This window comes from Trachypithecus francoisi, unplaced genomic scaffold (genome assembly GCF_009764315.1).
Source record: "Trachypithecus francoisi isolate TF-2019V2 unplaced genomic scaffold, Tfra_2.0 Lachesis_group5, whole genome shotgun sequence".
NCBI classification, from domain to species: domain Eukaryota; kingdom Metazoa; phylum Chordata; class Mammalia; order Primates; family Cercopithecidae; genus Trachypithecus; species Trachypithecus francoisi.
In genome coordinates, this window is record NW_022681470.1 from 140407582 (window position 1) to 140423834 (window position 16253).

General features: G+C 41.6%; 1 protein-coding gene across 1 annotated transcript in view; it reads left to right on the top strand.

Moving 5' to 3' along the window:
- Nucleotides 1–10447, top strand: part of LOC117074302 (zinc finger protein 560) — a 40024-nt gene extending 29577 nt beyond the window's left edge. The window contains exons 3-10 of the mRNA XM_033195604.1: nucleotides 992–1083; nucleotides 2082–2208; nucleotides 3450–3530; nucleotides 5026–5108; nucleotides 5921–6047; nucleotides 6731–6811; nucleotides 7578–7660; nucleotides 8427–10447. Of these exons, the coding sequence (XP_033051495.1) occupies nucleotides 1054–1083; nucleotides 2082–2208; nucleotides 3450–3530; nucleotides 5026–5108; nucleotides 5921–6047; nucleotides 6731–6811; nucleotides 7578–7660; nucleotides 8427–10133 (2319 nt within the window). The 5' untranslated portion in view covers nucleotides 992–1053 and the 3' untranslated portion in view covers nucleotides 10134–10447. The remainder of the gene's footprint in view (nucleotides 1–991; nucleotides 1084–2081; nucleotides 2209–3449; nucleotides 3531–5025; nucleotides 5109–5920; nucleotides 6048–6730; nucleotides 6812–7577; nucleotides 7661–8426) is intronic.
- The last annotated feature ends 5806 nt before the right edge of the window (nucleotides 10448–16253 follow it).

The window sequence follows — 16253 nt, forward strand, 5'->3', positions numbered from 1 at the left end:
GCTGAGATCACGCCATTGCACTCCAGCCTGGGTGACAGAGCAAGACTCTGTTTCAAAAAAAAAAAACCAAAAAACAAAAAAGATCCACCATTAGATCTTGTAAGACTCGCTCATTATCATGAAAATAGCATGGGGGAAGCTGCCCCCATGATTCAGTTACCTCCACCTGGTTCTGCCCTTGACATGTGGGGATTATTACGATTCAAGATGAGATTTGGGTGGGGACACAGAGCCACACCATATCAGTACCCCATGCAGAATATAGAGTCCAGTACTCTAGGCCTTTGTATTCACGCTAGTAGTTCCTTTCTGAGGTGTTGAAGTGGGCCAGAGAGGGCTCTTGTGTTAGTTAGCCTCCTTATGTGTGTGCTTTGAGAAGAGGTGCTGCATAATCTCATTTGTGAGTTATATCACCATGGGCACAAAAAGACATTTCTCATCTTAAGTTTCTTTACCTGGCCGGGTGTGGTGGATCACGCCTGTAATCCCAGCACTTTGGGAGGCCAAGGTGGGCGGATCATGAGGTCAGGAGATCGAGACCATCCTGGGTAACACAGTGAAACCCCGTCTCTACTAAAACTATAAAAAATTAGTCAGTTGTGGCAGCAGGCACCTGTAGTCCCAGCTACTTGGGAGGCTGAGGCAGGAGAATGGTGTGAACCCAGGAGCTTGCAGTGAGCCAAGATCACGCCACTGCACTCCAGCCTGGGTGACAGAGTGAGACCCTGTCTCAAAAAAAAAAAAAAAAAAAAAAGTTTCTTTACCTGTACAATGAGGATATTATACGTTTACTTATGACAGCTTGGCTCACAATTCCTTTTTCTCGCTCTAGGTGAGACAGAACTGCAGTGGTATTTTATGAATGTAGTGTATATTTGTGTGAGTTTATATGAATTATAAGAGAATTTCGAACCAGGATGGAATAACTTCCATGCATGCGAATGTTGGAACTGTGATTATGTCTGGTTCTTATGCCTTCTTTTTCTTCCAGGAGGTCTTCTTTATAGGAACCCAATCTGCCTTCATGAAGAAAAGACAGAGGCAGAAAGGAAGATGGCTTACTTCTTGACAAATAGTTATCAGGTATGCAGAAAGTGTATACTTTCACAAAATGACATACGTGCATCACCAGGTAAACACATTTCCTTCTAGGCAGATGTGTCTCCAGAACTTCTTTAAGTAAATAAAGACTCACTCAAGCACTGAGTCACTTGTTGAATTTCCCCAGGGAGTGGAGGTTCTCATACTGGTAACCCTTTTCAAGGTAATCCTTGAAAAACATTTCAGCATTTCAGTAATTGTTAATTAATTTCATCCCTTATGGTGCCAGATATATGTTTCTTATTTTGCTGAGTGGTCTGGCAGATGGAAAGGAAGATGAAAGCATCCTTTACTCAAAGGCTAATCCTGGCCAGGCACAGTGGCTCACACCTGTAATCTCAGCACTTTGGGAGGCTGAGAAGTGGCATTATCCCTTGATCTTAGGAATTTGAGACCAGCCTGGGCACATAGTGAGACATCGTCTCTATAAAATAAATAAATAAATAAATAGCCAGGCATGGTGGTGCATGGCTATAGTCCTAGCTACTCGGGAGGCTGAGGCAGGATGATCACTTGAGTCCAGTAAGTCAAGGCTGCAGTGAACTATGATCATACCACTGCACTCCAGCCTGTGTGACAGAGCAAGACCCTGCTTCCAAAAAAAAAAAAGGCTAATCATTCATCACTGTTTATCAAGTATATGATGCAGTGTACTCTGGGGTATCTTTTAGTAGAGGGAAATAAGATGAGAAAGCACTCACAATCTGCTTGTGATGAGAAGTTCATGTTTGAGATGTGCCATTAAAGCCATACAACTGGAATTGATAAGTAGTGAATGAGCAAGGATAGAGAGAGGAATACCTGAGATTTACCTGGAATTATTAAGCTTTGGGTAGATAATGAGAGACCTCACAACTCTTTATAGGCATTGGGGTCTGTTAACTGATTCTTCACTGAACATTGGTTGATCTGTTACTGCACTCCATGTTACAAACATGATCTGTTACTTGGCTGAAGTCAGCATGTGTGTGATGGTTTAGGACTTGGTGATCTTTGAGGATACAACTGTGGACTTCACCCAGGAGGAGTGGACTTTACTGGACCCAGTTCAGAGAAACTTATACAGAGATGTGATGCTGGAGAATTATGAGAACGTGGCCAAAGTAGGTAAGACTGCCATCATTTTATGTAGCCTCTTAGGGAAGAGATACACATTGTGTACTTGCCGTGTTCCAGAATTGGTTTGTTCAACACTGAATTCACCAGAGACATTGTCCCTGCCATAATAGGTCTTAATTACTGTGGTCGTTTTCAAAGTGTGGTCCAGTTTCAACAGCATCACTGTTATTCCCTTAGAAATGTACAGTCTTGGCCAGGCGCGGTGGCTCAAGCCTGTAATCCCAGCACTTTGGGAGGCCGAGACGGGCGGATCACGAGGTCAGGAGATCCAGACCATCCTGGCTAACACGGTGAAACCCCGTCTCTACTAAAACTACAAAAAACTAGCTGGGCGTGGTGGCGGCGCCTGTAGTCCCAGCTACTCCGGAGGCTGAGGCAGGAGAATGGTGTAAACCCGGGAGGCGGAGCTTGCAGTGAGCTGAGATCCGGCCACTGCACTCCAGCCCGGGCGACAGAGCAAGACTCCGTCTCAAAAAAAAAAAAAAAAAGAAATGTACAGTCTTAGTCTCTGCCTTTGACCTACTGAATCAGAAACTCTCCACTTGGATTATCATCTGTGTTTTAACTATCCTTCCACATCAATTTGACACACTATAATATTAAGAATCACTGGTGTAGTTTTATTCTCCAAGTATACAAGGATTTCTTTGTTTCACTTTGTTTTTTTTCTTCATTCAGGAGTTTGACAACATACCTTATTTCTGTGACTGAAAGGTTATTGCTTTGTAAATGTGTACATAAGCATGGATTTGCATTTCAGAGGTTAGAGATAGCCAATTTTTGGGACCCAGAAAGAAGAGATATTTTCAGTTTTAGTCCATTTGAAATAATTTCACTGCTTTCTCTAAGAACTATAATTCTATAATATAAGGTTTATCATCTCTTGCATGAGCCTCTTCCATTAATTTTTTTTTGAGATGGAATTTTGCTCTTGTTGCCCAGGATGGAATGAAGTGGCATGATGTCGACTCACTGCAACCTCTGTCTCCCAGGTTCAAGCGATTCTCCTGCTTCAGCCTCCCAAGTAGCTGGGATTATAGGCACACGCCATCACACCCAGCTAATTTTTGTATTTTTAGTAGAGACGGGGGTTTCACCATCTTAGGCTGGTCTTGAACGCCTGACCTCAGGTAATCCACCCACTTCAGCCTCCCAAAGTGCTGAGATTACAGGCATGAGCCACTGTGCCTGGCCTGCCTTCCATTAATGTATCATGTCTTCTTGTAAAGGATTTCAGCTCCTTAAACCCAGTGTGATCTCTTGGTTGGAAGAAGAAGAGTTGAGGACCTTGCAGCAAGGAGTTCTCCAAGGTGAGTATCTGTGAAGAACAACCTTGTGAAGAACCTTGGTCAGTGAGAGATTCAATATGGTTGGAAGCTGTGTTAGTCTGTTCTTGTGTTGCAAGAAAGAAATACCTGAGACTGGGTAATTTATAAAGAAAATAGGTTTATTTTGGCTCACGATTCTGCAGGCTCTACAGAAAGCATGGTTCTGACATCTGCTTCAGGTGAGAGCCTCAGAAACCTTACAATCATGGCAGAAAGCAAAGGAGGAGCCCACAAATTACATGATGAGAAAGGGGGTAAAAGAGAAGTTGGGGGTGGTGTCACAGTCTTTTAAACCAGCGGTCCCCAACTTTTTTGGCATCAGGGACCAGTTTTGTGGAAGACAATTTTTCCACAGACCAGGTGGCAGGGAGATTATTTCAGGGTGATTCAGGTGCATTACATTTATTGTGCACTTTATTTCTACTATTATTACACTGTAATAAAGAAATAATTATACAACTCACCATAATGTAGAATCAATGGGAACCCTGAGGTTGTTTTCCTGTAACCAGATGGTCCCATTTGGGGATCTAGGGGTGATGGGAGACAGCGACAGATCATCAGGCATTAGATTCTCAAGAGGAGCACGCAAGCTAAATCCCTCGCATGCACAGTTCATGATAGAGTTTGCTTTTCTATGAGAATCTAATGCTGCCGCTGATCTGACAAGAAGTGGAGCTCGGGAGGCAATTAGGATGGACAGCAGCTATAAATACAAATGAAACTTCACTTGCTCCCCTGCCACTCACCTCCTGTGGTGTGGCCTGGTTCTGGTCCATGGTCCCGGAGTTGGAGACTCCTGTTTTAAACTACCAGGTCTCACATGAACTCAGAACAAGAACTCACTTATTACTCCGAGGATGTCACTAAGCCATTCATGAAGGATCTGCCCCCATGATCCAAGAATCTCCCACCAGGCCCCACCTCCAGTATTTGGTGTTACATTTCCATATGAGATTTGGAGGGAACTAACATCCAAACCATCAGAAACATAATGAGGGAACTTTTCAAGATGCACCTTCTCTCACAAGGTTAAGGCCATTTATCTCAGAAGTTGCACCTTCTCTCACAAGGTTAAGGCCATTTATCTCAGAAGTTAGAAAATATTCAATTTCTGATACTCTTTAAATTTCCATTTATTCCAACTTTGTATGTTCTTATGAAACTATATATTTTGTTTTTCAAGTTCTTTGCTTTGAACTATGGCCTTGGTCCAGATCTTTCCCACTGTTCTGATAACATTTTCTGTTTGACATTAGTTTTAAATTTAAATGAGTCAATTTGTAGCAAATTAGCTAAAATTTTGACCCTTTATTCTTATTGCCAAATTTTTGATATAGTCTAAATGTTCAAATTTAACTTTCTTTTTTTCTTATTATTTTAAAAACAAATATGAATGAGGCCTATAATTTTTAACTCTCTCATTTTACCTTTTTTTTTTTTTAAACCCTCAGTTTATGTTTTTGTTTAATTTCAGACTGGGCAATAAAACATCAAACCAGTGTTTCAGCACTGCAGCAGGATTTTTGGAAAATACAAATTTCTAATGGGATACAAACGGTAATGTTAAGAAAGGGTATTTCTTATTTTTCACACTCAGAATATTGATACTTCCAATGTATGTAGAAAATAAGCATAAAAGATAATTGAGAGAAATAGCATTCACTCAAGAGGGAGCAATGTCTCTGGAGACATATTCTGATAATGATGAATTTGGGGAGATCCAAACTTAGTGTGAAAGTTGTATCCTTCTAAAATTGGAGTAATGATACCAACAAAGACTCATTTTCTTGTAGGTAGACCTGTCTCTATTGTTCCTTAAAGCAAATATAGACCCTAGTGGAATTTTCCCCAGAAAGTCATACCTCTCATATTGGTGAGGAGTTATCCTGAAAATTATCTCAGTGTTTTTGAGGAGTTACCCTGAAAATTATCTCAGTATTTTTGTAGTTATGAATTAATGTTCATTTTCCTGGTGCCAACCATGTATTTATTTTTCTGGGTGCCAGGACAGATGGTAAGGGGTATGAAAGTGTTCTGTTCTTAAGGAATTTTTCCATGTCATCATTTATCAAGTGTTTGTCATGTGCTCAGGAGTGTATTGCAGTAGAGAGGAATCAAATGAGAAGAGCTCCCAGTCTAGTTGTGGTTGATAAGTTTACGTTAAGAGGTTCTGTTACAGCCATGTTATTGGAGGAAATTGACAGTGAGTGAATGTGGATAGAAGAGATCCTAGGGTCATTGAACCTTGGGGTGTAGATAGTGGGACCACGCGGTACCCTGTACAGGGATTGGATCCTCTTTCTTCATTCTTCAGCCAACATTGGTGGAGATGTTACTTGGTTCAAATCAGCATGTGTCTGTTGGTTTAGGACCTGGTAACCTTTGACAGTGTGGCTGTGGAGTTCACCCAGGAAGAGTGGACTTTACTGGACCCAACTCAGAGAAACCTGTATAGTGATGTGATGCTGGAAAACTATAAGAACCTGTCCTCAGTAGGTAAGCCTGGCATCATCCCTTGTAGCCTCTTCTGGAACAAGATACAAATTATGTACTTACTGTGCTCTAGGATTAGTGATGTCAAATCTGAATACAGTGGGATATATACACATTGAAAAAAAATTTTTTTCATGAATAAAATAGGAAATAACAGACAGTTCCTGTACTAGTGGGTTTTAATCTTGTGTGGTAGTTTGCATCGGTAGCATCACCATCACTCTCTTAGACATGTGTACTCTCAGACTCCACCTTTGATGTACTAAATCAGAAAGTTTGCTGTTGGGGCCCTGTCTTCAGATGAGTAATTCACTCTAAAGTTCAGGACTACTGGTATGGGAGTTTTCCCAGGAGAATCAAGATCTCTCTTTGAGCTTCCATTAGTTTCTATTTTGATAAAGGTTTTAGTGGTTTTTAAAATTTGTATTTAATATTTGCCATTTAGAAAGAAAAAGTGCAGCTGACTGCTAGTGCTCATTTCTTGGGGCAAACAGGAAATGGGTTAAGCTTGAATGTGAATTTCAGGGGTCAGAGATAACCAGTGTCTTCAGAGAACAGAAAGATGGGATATATGCAATTTAAGTGCTTTTCACTGCTTTAATTAGAAACGTAGGCCCTATTTCATGGAAAAGTTTGCCATTTCTTGCATGAGCCTCTTCCATTGGTGTATCTTTCCCTGTGTACAGGTTACCAGCTCTTCAAACCCAGTCTGATCTCTTGGCTGGAGGAAGAGGAAGAGTTGAGCACATTGCCAAGAGTTCTCCAAGGTGAGTTTTTGTGAAGAACAGCCCTGGTCCATGAGAAGTTCTCAGTATGTTTGGAAGCATAATGAAGTTTTTTTTTAAAAGATGCCCTTTAAATCAGAAGGCTGAGTCCACTGGGCTTTGATGTTTTGGGATATCTTTTTTTTTTTTTTTTTTTTTTTTTTTGAGACGGAGTCTCGCTCTGTCGCCCAGGCTGGAGTGCAGTGGCCGGATCTCGGCTCACTGCAAGCTCCGCCTCCCGGGTTCACGCCATTCTCCTGCCTCAGCCTCCCGAGCAGCTGGGACTATAGGCGCCCGCCACCACGCCCGGTTAGTTTTTTGTATTTTTTAGTAGAGACAGGGTTTCACCGTGTTAGCCAGGATGGTCTCGATCTCCTGACCTCTTGATCCACCCGTCTCGGCCTCCCAAAGTGCTGGGATTACAGGCTTGAGCCACCGCGCCCGGCCGTTTTGGGATATCTTAACGTTTCATCCTCCATTGCTTTGCCTCTATCCAGACTTCCCTGTTATCTAACAAACGACCTTCTTTATGTTTATGGTTTAATGCTTTTGTTCTAATTTTTCTTACTTTTCCTTCCCTGATAGTACTGTTCCTGTTCACCATTGTGTTTAATTTTCATAGAATAAGTTGTTTTAAAAACTACTAAAACTTGACCCCATATGATTGCCAAATTTTAGACATATATAAATTGCTCAAATCTATCTGCTTCTTATTTAACCTACCATTTCATATGTAAACTCTCATATATATTTTTCTCTTTTATTTCAGAATGGAAAATGTGCCTGAAAACCAAGGGGCCAGCCCTTTGGCAAGATAATTTTTGTTTAAAAACATCAAATGGGATACAATTGGTAAGATTAACAAAATAACTTTATTTTTCACATTCAGAGAAGATTGACGTTGCATTGTAGAAATCAGCAGAAATGGCCAGGCATGGTGGCTCATGCCTCTAATCCCAGCACTTTGGGAGGCCAAGACAGGCAGATCACGAGGTCAGGAGTTTGAGACCAGCCTGGCCAATATGGTGAAACCCCGTCTCTACTAAAAATACAAAAATTAGCTGGGCGTAGTGGTGTGTGCCTGTAGTCCCAGGTACTCGGGAGGCTGAGGCAGAAGAATCGCTTGAACCCAGGAGGTGGAGGTTGCAGTGAGCCGAGATTGCGCCACTGCACACTCAGGCCTGGGCAACACAGTGAGACCCCATCTCAAAAAAAAAAAAAAGAAAGAAAGAAATCAGCAGAAATGATAGAGAATTTAGAGACTTGGCATTCACCCAATTCACCCATGGGAGAAATATCTGGAGAGAGATCCCATATCTAGTGTGAAGGTTGGTACTTAAGACTTCCCATGAATGTTCATTGTGACATGTATAACTAGACATTTGAGTTTTTAAAATAACTTCATGAAAAGCTATAGGAATCTTTCCAAGATTAGAGCAGATGGCATAGGATTCTTACAGTAGGGTTCCATTATTCAAGTTGAAGGAAATCCAAAGGGTAGGAATTATATGCATGTTATAAAAGTGGAAAATAATAATTATCATGTTTCTTAGATGAGTGGTATCTATTAATAAGTCTGCTGAAATGCTTCCTTTATTGTTCATTCCTGTGTTAACAGGCAAGAAACCAAAATGGAGAGGAACTCTATGACTGTAAGCAATGTGGAGATATCCTCTGTAAACATTCATGCTTTAAGACCAACGTGAGTACTCAAAATAGAGAGAAGACATCTGAATGTATTCAGTATGCAAAAGACCTCCTTTCTCTGTACAATAAAACTTCTACCATAAGGAAAGTTTCTGTGTTCAGTAAGCATGGAAAATCTTTCAGCCTGATTTTAAATGTTCAGGTCCAGAGAAGGTGTACACAAGACAAATCCTTTGAATGCATTGACTGTGGGAAAGGCTTGGTTCATCAGTCACACCATGAAGCACACAGGAAAACTCAGAGTGGAGAAAAACTCTATGAATGGAAGCAATGTGGGGAAACATTTACTCACTCCACAAGCCATGCTGTAAATGTTGAAACACACATTATTAAAAACCCCTGTGAATGTAAGGAATGTGGAAAAGGTTTTAGATATCCTACCCACCTTAATAATCACGTGCAAACCCACATTGGGATAAAACCTTATAAATGTAAGCACTGTGGCAAAACCTTCACTGTGCCATCAGGCTTTCTTGAACATGTACGAACTCACACTGGAGAGAAGCCCTATGGGTGTAAGGAATGTGGTAAAGCCTTTGGTACATCTGCAGGCCTTATTGAACATATAAGATGTCACGCCAGAGAGAAAACCTTTAAATGTGACCACTGTGGGAAGGCCTTTATTTCTTACCCATCTCTTTTTGGACATTTGAGAGTTCATAATGGAGAGATGCCATATGAGCATAAGGAATATGGGAAGGCCTTTGGTACATCCTCAGGTGTTATTGAAGATAGAAGAAGTAACACAGGACAGAAACGCTTTGATTGTGACCAGTGTGGGAAAGTCTTTGTTTCTTTCGCATCTCTTTTTGCTCATTTGAGAACTCACACTGGAGAGAAACCCTTTAAGTGTTACAAATGTGGGAAACCATTTACCTCTTCTGCCTATCTTCGTATTCACATGCAAACTCACACAGAAGAGAGACTCTATCAGTGTAAGAAATGTGGGAAAACTTTCGCTAAGTGCTCATATCTTACCAAACATTTACGAACACATGCTGGAGAGAAACCCTATGAATGTATGAAATGTGGGAAAGCCTTCACTGAGCGCTCATACCTTACTAAACATTTACGAAGACACAGTGGAGAGAAGCCATATGAATGTAAGAAATGTGGAAAAGCCTTCACAGAACGCTCAGACCTTACTAAACATTTACGAAGAAGACACACTGGAGACAAGCCCTATGAATATAAGGAGTGTGGGAAAGCCTTTGTTGTCTCCTCCAGTCTAGTTGATCATTTAAGAACTCACACTGGATATAAACCCTATAAATGTAATGCATGTGAAAAAGCTTACAGTAGGTCTTGTGTACTAACTCAACACTTAAAAACTCATGCTGCAGAGAAGACCTCTGAATGTAACACATGTGGGAAGTCCTTTCGAAATTCCTTGTGCTTTCATGATCGCTTAAGAACTCGCACCGAAATAAAGCCCTATACGTGTAAGGACTGTGGGAAAGTCTTCACTTGTCATTCAGATCTTACTAATCATGTGCGAATTCACACTGGAGAGAAGCCCTATAAATGTAAGGAATGTGGGAAGGCCTTCCGTACATCCTCAGGACGTATTCAACATTTAAGAACTCATATGGGAGAGAAATCCTTTGAATGTGACTAGTGTGGGAAAGCCTTTGCTTCTTTCTCAGCTCGTATTGCACATTTGAAAATACACTAGAGAGAAGCCCTATGGATGTGAAGAATGTGGAAAAACCTTTGCTGTTTCCTCAAGCCTAACTGAACATGTAAAAATTCACAGGAGAGAGTAACACTGTCAATGTAAGGAATGTGAGCCTAAACACTTGAATCTTTCTAGACATGTACAACCTCACGCTGTAGAGAAACCCTATAAATGTAAGGGGTGTGGGAAAACATAGTTCTTCTCTCTCTTTTGTTTTTTCCAATGAGTCTTGCTTTGTCACCCAGGCTGGCGTGCAGTGGCGTGATTCTTGGCTCACTGCAACCTCTGCCTCCTAAGTTCAAGCGATTCTCCTGCTTTAGCCTCCCAAGTAGCTGGGATTACAGGCATGCACCACCACACCTGACTAATTTTTTATATTTTTGGTAGAGACAGAATTTCACCATGTTGGCCAAGCTGGTCTAGAACTCCTGACCTCACGTTGGATCATGTGCTTCGGCCTCCCAAAATGCTGGGATTACAGGCGTGAGCAACTGCACCTGGCATTCTCATCTTACTGAACATGTAAAAACACCATGGAGAGAAACCTTTTTTTTTTTTTTTTTTTGAGATGAAGTCTCGCAGCCCAGGCTGGAGTGAAGTGGTGTGATCTCGGCTCACCACAACCTCCGCCTCCCGGGTTCAAGCCATTCTCCTGCCTCAGCCTCCCGAGTAGCTAGGATTATAGGTACACACTACTGCACCTGGCTGATTTTTTGTATTTTTAGTAGAGATGGGGTTTCAGCATGTTGGCCAAGCTGGTCTTGAACTCCTGACCTCAGGTAATCTGCCTGCCTTGGCATCCCAAAGTGGTAGAATTATAAGGCGTGAGCCACTGTGCCTGCCAAGAAACCCATTTTATGTAAGGAATGAGGAAAATCCTTTTGGAAGTGCATGTGCCTTAATAGTCACATTGTAATTCACACTGGTGAGAAAACATCAATGTAAGCACTGTGTCAAAGTGCTCATTTGTCCCTGTTCACTTCAAAGATAGGAAAGACCTTACACTCTGAAGATGCTCCATAAAGTTAAAGGCCTGGCCTGGCGCGGTGGCTCAAGCCTGTAATCCCAGCACTTTGGGAGGCCGAGAGGGGCGGATCACGAGGTCAGGAGATCGAGACCATCCTGGCTAACACGGTGAAACCCCGTCTCTACTAAAAAATACAAAAAACTAGCCGGGCAAGGTGGCGGGCGCCTGTAGTCCCAGCTACTCAGAGGCTGAGGCAGGAGAATGGCATAAACCCGGGAGGTGGAGCTTGCAGTGAGCTGAGAACCGGCCACTGCACTCCAGCCCGGGCGACAGAGCGAGAGTCTGTCTCAAAAAAAAAAAAAAAGTTAAAGGCCTGTGGGAGAACTGTTGGAATCTGCTGACAATGCACTGTGTAAGAGTTCACTCTGAAGCTGTACAATGTTAGAAACATAGAAAGCTGGCCAGATGCAGTGGCTCATGCCTGTAATCTCAGCACTTTGGAAGGCTGAAGCAGGTGAATCAGGAGGTCAAGAGATCAAGACCATCCAGGCCAACATGGTGAAACTCCATGTCTACTAAAAATACAAAAATAAGCTGGGTGTGGTAGCGTGCCTCTGTAATCCCAGCTATTTAAGAGGCTGAGACAGGAGAGTCGCTTGAACCAGGGAGGCAGAAGTTGTAGTTAGCCAAGATCATGCCACTGCACTCCAGCCTGGTGACCAAGCGAGACTCTGTCTTAAAAAAAAAAAAAAAAAAAAACTTTCACTGTTTCCTTGGGTTCTTGCAATGGAGGTAAGGAGCTAAACCCTTTTAATGTAAGATATGTTTGATGTAAGATATGTTCAGAAGTTGTATTTTTGTCAAATACTTTGGTGTTTACCTATAATTTCACAGTGGAGAAAAACTTCTGATGAAGGTAATAAATGTTGGAAAGTAATTTTTTATATTCTTCCTTTAGTGAATATGAGGGGCATTCACACTTACGAGAAACTGAGCATGTATGGAACATCAGAATTCCTTCCCTGAAACCTGTCAAAGACATGGCTTTCTGGGTGGTTCTATAGAACTATTTTGGAAATTTCTCATACCCTGCTGCTCATTCCTAGCATGGTATGTCTTTCTCCTATAGCAACACCACTCTAGTTGCTATACATCCTTGGTTACAATTGACCTAAAGTGGGCCTTCAGGATTCAGACAATCCTATTTTAACAGTGTGGATTCTCTTTTTGGTTTGTCGTATTCTTAGACATGGTCCACCTGTAATGGCTCACACTGGCCAAGGTAAAGGTTATGATATAGTTTCAAAATGTAAAAATACTCTTGTTCCTCTTTTCAAACCTGATCTTTTCAGATAAATAGGGTTGAAGAAGGGTCTGAGTGGAGAAAGGGTTAACTAACAGATAGTAACTTAAGATACCGTGATTTCATGGCCATGGAGGGAGACCCATAACCCTTCACCTGGAGAGGTGGGAACTCTTGTGCTATCAGGCAGTGCAGAGAGGTGGTGGGAACCACGAATGTTGTCTTTGATGCCACTGTTTTGCAAAGCAATCATGTATGCCTGACTCAGTTAACTGCTATGATTGGCAGTATGACCCGTTTCTGGGTCTTCATTTTGCCCATGTGCTATGAAAACAGAAAAAAACTCCTGTGGACATGGATGATCATGATATTCTGCTGTGCTTGACACCATCACTGGCACTTCCTGAATGTGGCCCTGGGACACACACACACACACACACAGAGGCTGCATAACCAGGTTCCAGTCTGAGTGGTACAAATTTAAATATTTCTATTATGTCATGTACAGCCATTAAGACTGTTGTTTCTTGGTGATTCTTTCTGTGGTTCTTAATCCAACCAGTGTAATGGTAATCCAGAGCTTCAGGTAAGTTTACCTGATTCAGTCCTGAATCAGCTGGTTGTAATAGCTCATGCCTGTAATCCCAGCACTTCAGGAGGTCAAGTCAGGCAGATCACTTGGGCCCAGGAGTTCAAGACCAGCCTGGGCAACATGGCAAAACCCTATCTCTACAAAAAATATAAAGATTAGCCTAGTGCAATGGCACGTGCCTGTAGTCCAACCTACTCAGGAGTCTCACTGACCCCAGTGAGGTGATGGCTGCAGTGAGCTGTGATCGTGCCATTGGACTTCAACCTGGGTGACAGAGTGAGGCCTTGTCTCAAAAACAAAACAAAAAACAAAACAAAACGTGAACCGAGGTTTTGCATGCATTTTCATGTTACATGTTTTCTTATGAAGAGGAATGGAGTTTAGAATGGTTCTCTTGTGGTATGAGTGTGATTATTTAGCCCATCTTTGTTGTGTTTAACTGTTGCCAGTGACACAAAAGACTCAGATTAGTCTTAATTGCCTTGTGTGACTTCTGTCACTTCATAGACTGTCCTTAGATGCCATCCTGATTGTCTCAAATAAGACCTATAGGTTCTTCATGAAGCTTTTTCACAGTTGCTGGAGTATGAGCACTTGTGGGTCATAGGCGAGGTCAATACTGTAGGTTGGCCTCATCCTGGTGCTTGGACTAATAGTGATGTATCACTAAGAAATGATACTCTAGTCTCATAGCCTAGAAGTTGCCTAGCTTCAGAGGCTGATTACCTGTTTTATTTTTTTTAGAAGCTGATTTCCGATTGTCTATATAAAGTCACTTGATCTTTGTATACTGAATTTTACTAGAAGCCTTGTTCAACATTCTTTTTTTTTTTTTTTTTCTGAGATGGAGTCTCGCTCTGTTGCCCAGGCTGGAGTGCAGTGGCGCGATCTCCACTCACTGCAAGGTCCGCCTCCCGGGTTCATGCCATTCTCCTGCCTCAGCCTCCCAAGTAGCTGGGACTACAGGCGCCTGCCACCACACCCGGCTAATTTTTGTATTTTTAGTAGAGATGGGGTTTCACCGTGTTAGCCAGGATGGTCTTGATCTCCTGACCTCGTGATCCGCCCGTCTCGGCCTCCCAAAGTGCTGGGATTACAGGCGTGAGCCACTGTGCCTGGCCTAACATTCTTTAACATCCTAGTTTTATGTATTGTTTTTGAGTTTTCCACATAGGCATTCATATTATCTGTAATTTACAGTTTAATTTTTCCACTTGTAACCTTAAGTAATTTATGTCTTGTCTAGGCAGAAAAGACTAGAATAATAACTAGAAGTAGTAAAACAAGCATACTTTTATTTCTAATCCTTATGGCAGATGTTTTCCATCATTACTAATCACTGTATTGGTTGCTGTAGATTTTTAAAAGGTCAAGGCTTTTTTCCACTTTTCATTGTTTAGGGAGTCTTTCCCATGAATGGCTTAAGAATTTATTGAATGCTTTCCCGATTCCTCTGTGATGATCTTGCCTTACTCAGAAAATTCAAGTTCCTAGGACTGACTGTACCTGCCATTGATAGATACCTAATATTTAAATGTATAAGTAAATGGATTTTTTTTTTTAATGTGGAAAGATAACTGATTGACAGTCTAATGTTATATCATCCTTGTAATTCCAGGAAAATGCAGTTTGAGTATAATGGATTAACTTTTTTTTTTTCTAGACTATTTTATATACCTATAGTGTAAAGGTTTAAAAAATATATTAGTAAAAAATATTACATTGGCATGTAATATTTGCCGAGACCAGGTCAGTCATGGAGACCACAATCCAGCGGCACTAGAGGAATAAAGACACAGACACAGAAATAGAGTCCAAAGTGGGATTGGGGGCTAACAGCCTTCAGAGCTGAGAGCCTTGAACAGAGTTTGACCCACCTATTTATTGACAGCCCGTGATAAACATCATTTCAGCAGTTTATAGATTAACTGAAAGTATTCTTTAAGGAGAACAAAGGGACAGGCTCTGGCTTGTTATCTGCAGCAGGAACTTCTCCTTAAGGCACAGATTGCTCATGCCATTGTTTGTGGTTTAGGAACAGCTGGAGCGGCTTTGTGCCCTGGGTGAGCCAAGTGTTCCTTGCTCTCATTCCTGTGAACCAGCAACCTCCAGTGTGTGCGTCATAACCATCACGAGCATGTCACAGTGCTGCAGAGATCTCGTTTATGATGTTTCTCATGGCCTGTTTATGGCCAGACTTGGGGCCTATTCCCAGCATGTCCCCCTTTTTGTTTTTCCAGGGCAATAAAAGCAAAGGCAGTTTTATCACAATGAGCTACTTCTTGCAGGAGTTGGGATCTCCATCTGCAGACTACACAAAGACCAACAACACAGATTAATAGCACAACCATCATAGAAGTCACAGAGCCTCCAAGTGTTTTTATCCATTTTGTAGGATTTATGGCTGCCAATCCATCTGCAGCTCCTTCAAGCCCTCCAGTTCCTGGTATTAAGGTCAGGTGTGCCTGGGATGCTTGAAATATTTATTCTCTTAATTTTGCAACATCCAAAGACAAGTTTGTAGAGTGTCCTTCCAGATGCTTTTTTATTCTTTCCCATTCATGCTCTGATTCGTTATAAGGGTGAGGAGTGATACAAAAGTCAGAAGTATTCCAGTCGCATTTCAGCTGCATTCTATATTCCAAACTAGCTACTCAGTCTCACAGCCACATTACAGTTGGTCCGAGACTATTGATTTGATTACCTATCTTTTGGTCTATTTTAGTGTGAGAGTTCCACAGCAGAGTAGAATTCTTTTGCCATTTATTTACAAAATCTGCTGTCTGCACTGATGAGTGTAGTGCAACTCCAGCTAACACAGCAGTAGCTGTGACAGAGATCAGTCCCATAATAATAAGGATTAAAGTAGCAATGAAACACCGAGAGCTTCTCAGAATTTTCTGAAGAATTTCAGTAATAATATGTACAGAGGGAGAGGCTTCCCAAGGATGGGAAGGCTTCACCGGTAACCATACTCCTTCTCGAGCTCTCACTACCAGGATAGAATGATTAGTATTAAACAAGGAAGAGTTCACACAAGAGAACAATCTACCTTCCTGGCAAGTTACATGATAATTAGGGGTGTCAAACTTTAGATTGCCCATTACAAACAGGAAAGGAGGGCGAACACAACTTTGTATCCAAATTGTATTGTTTTCAACAAGTTTTAAAATGTAATTAGGATTATATTGTGATGGC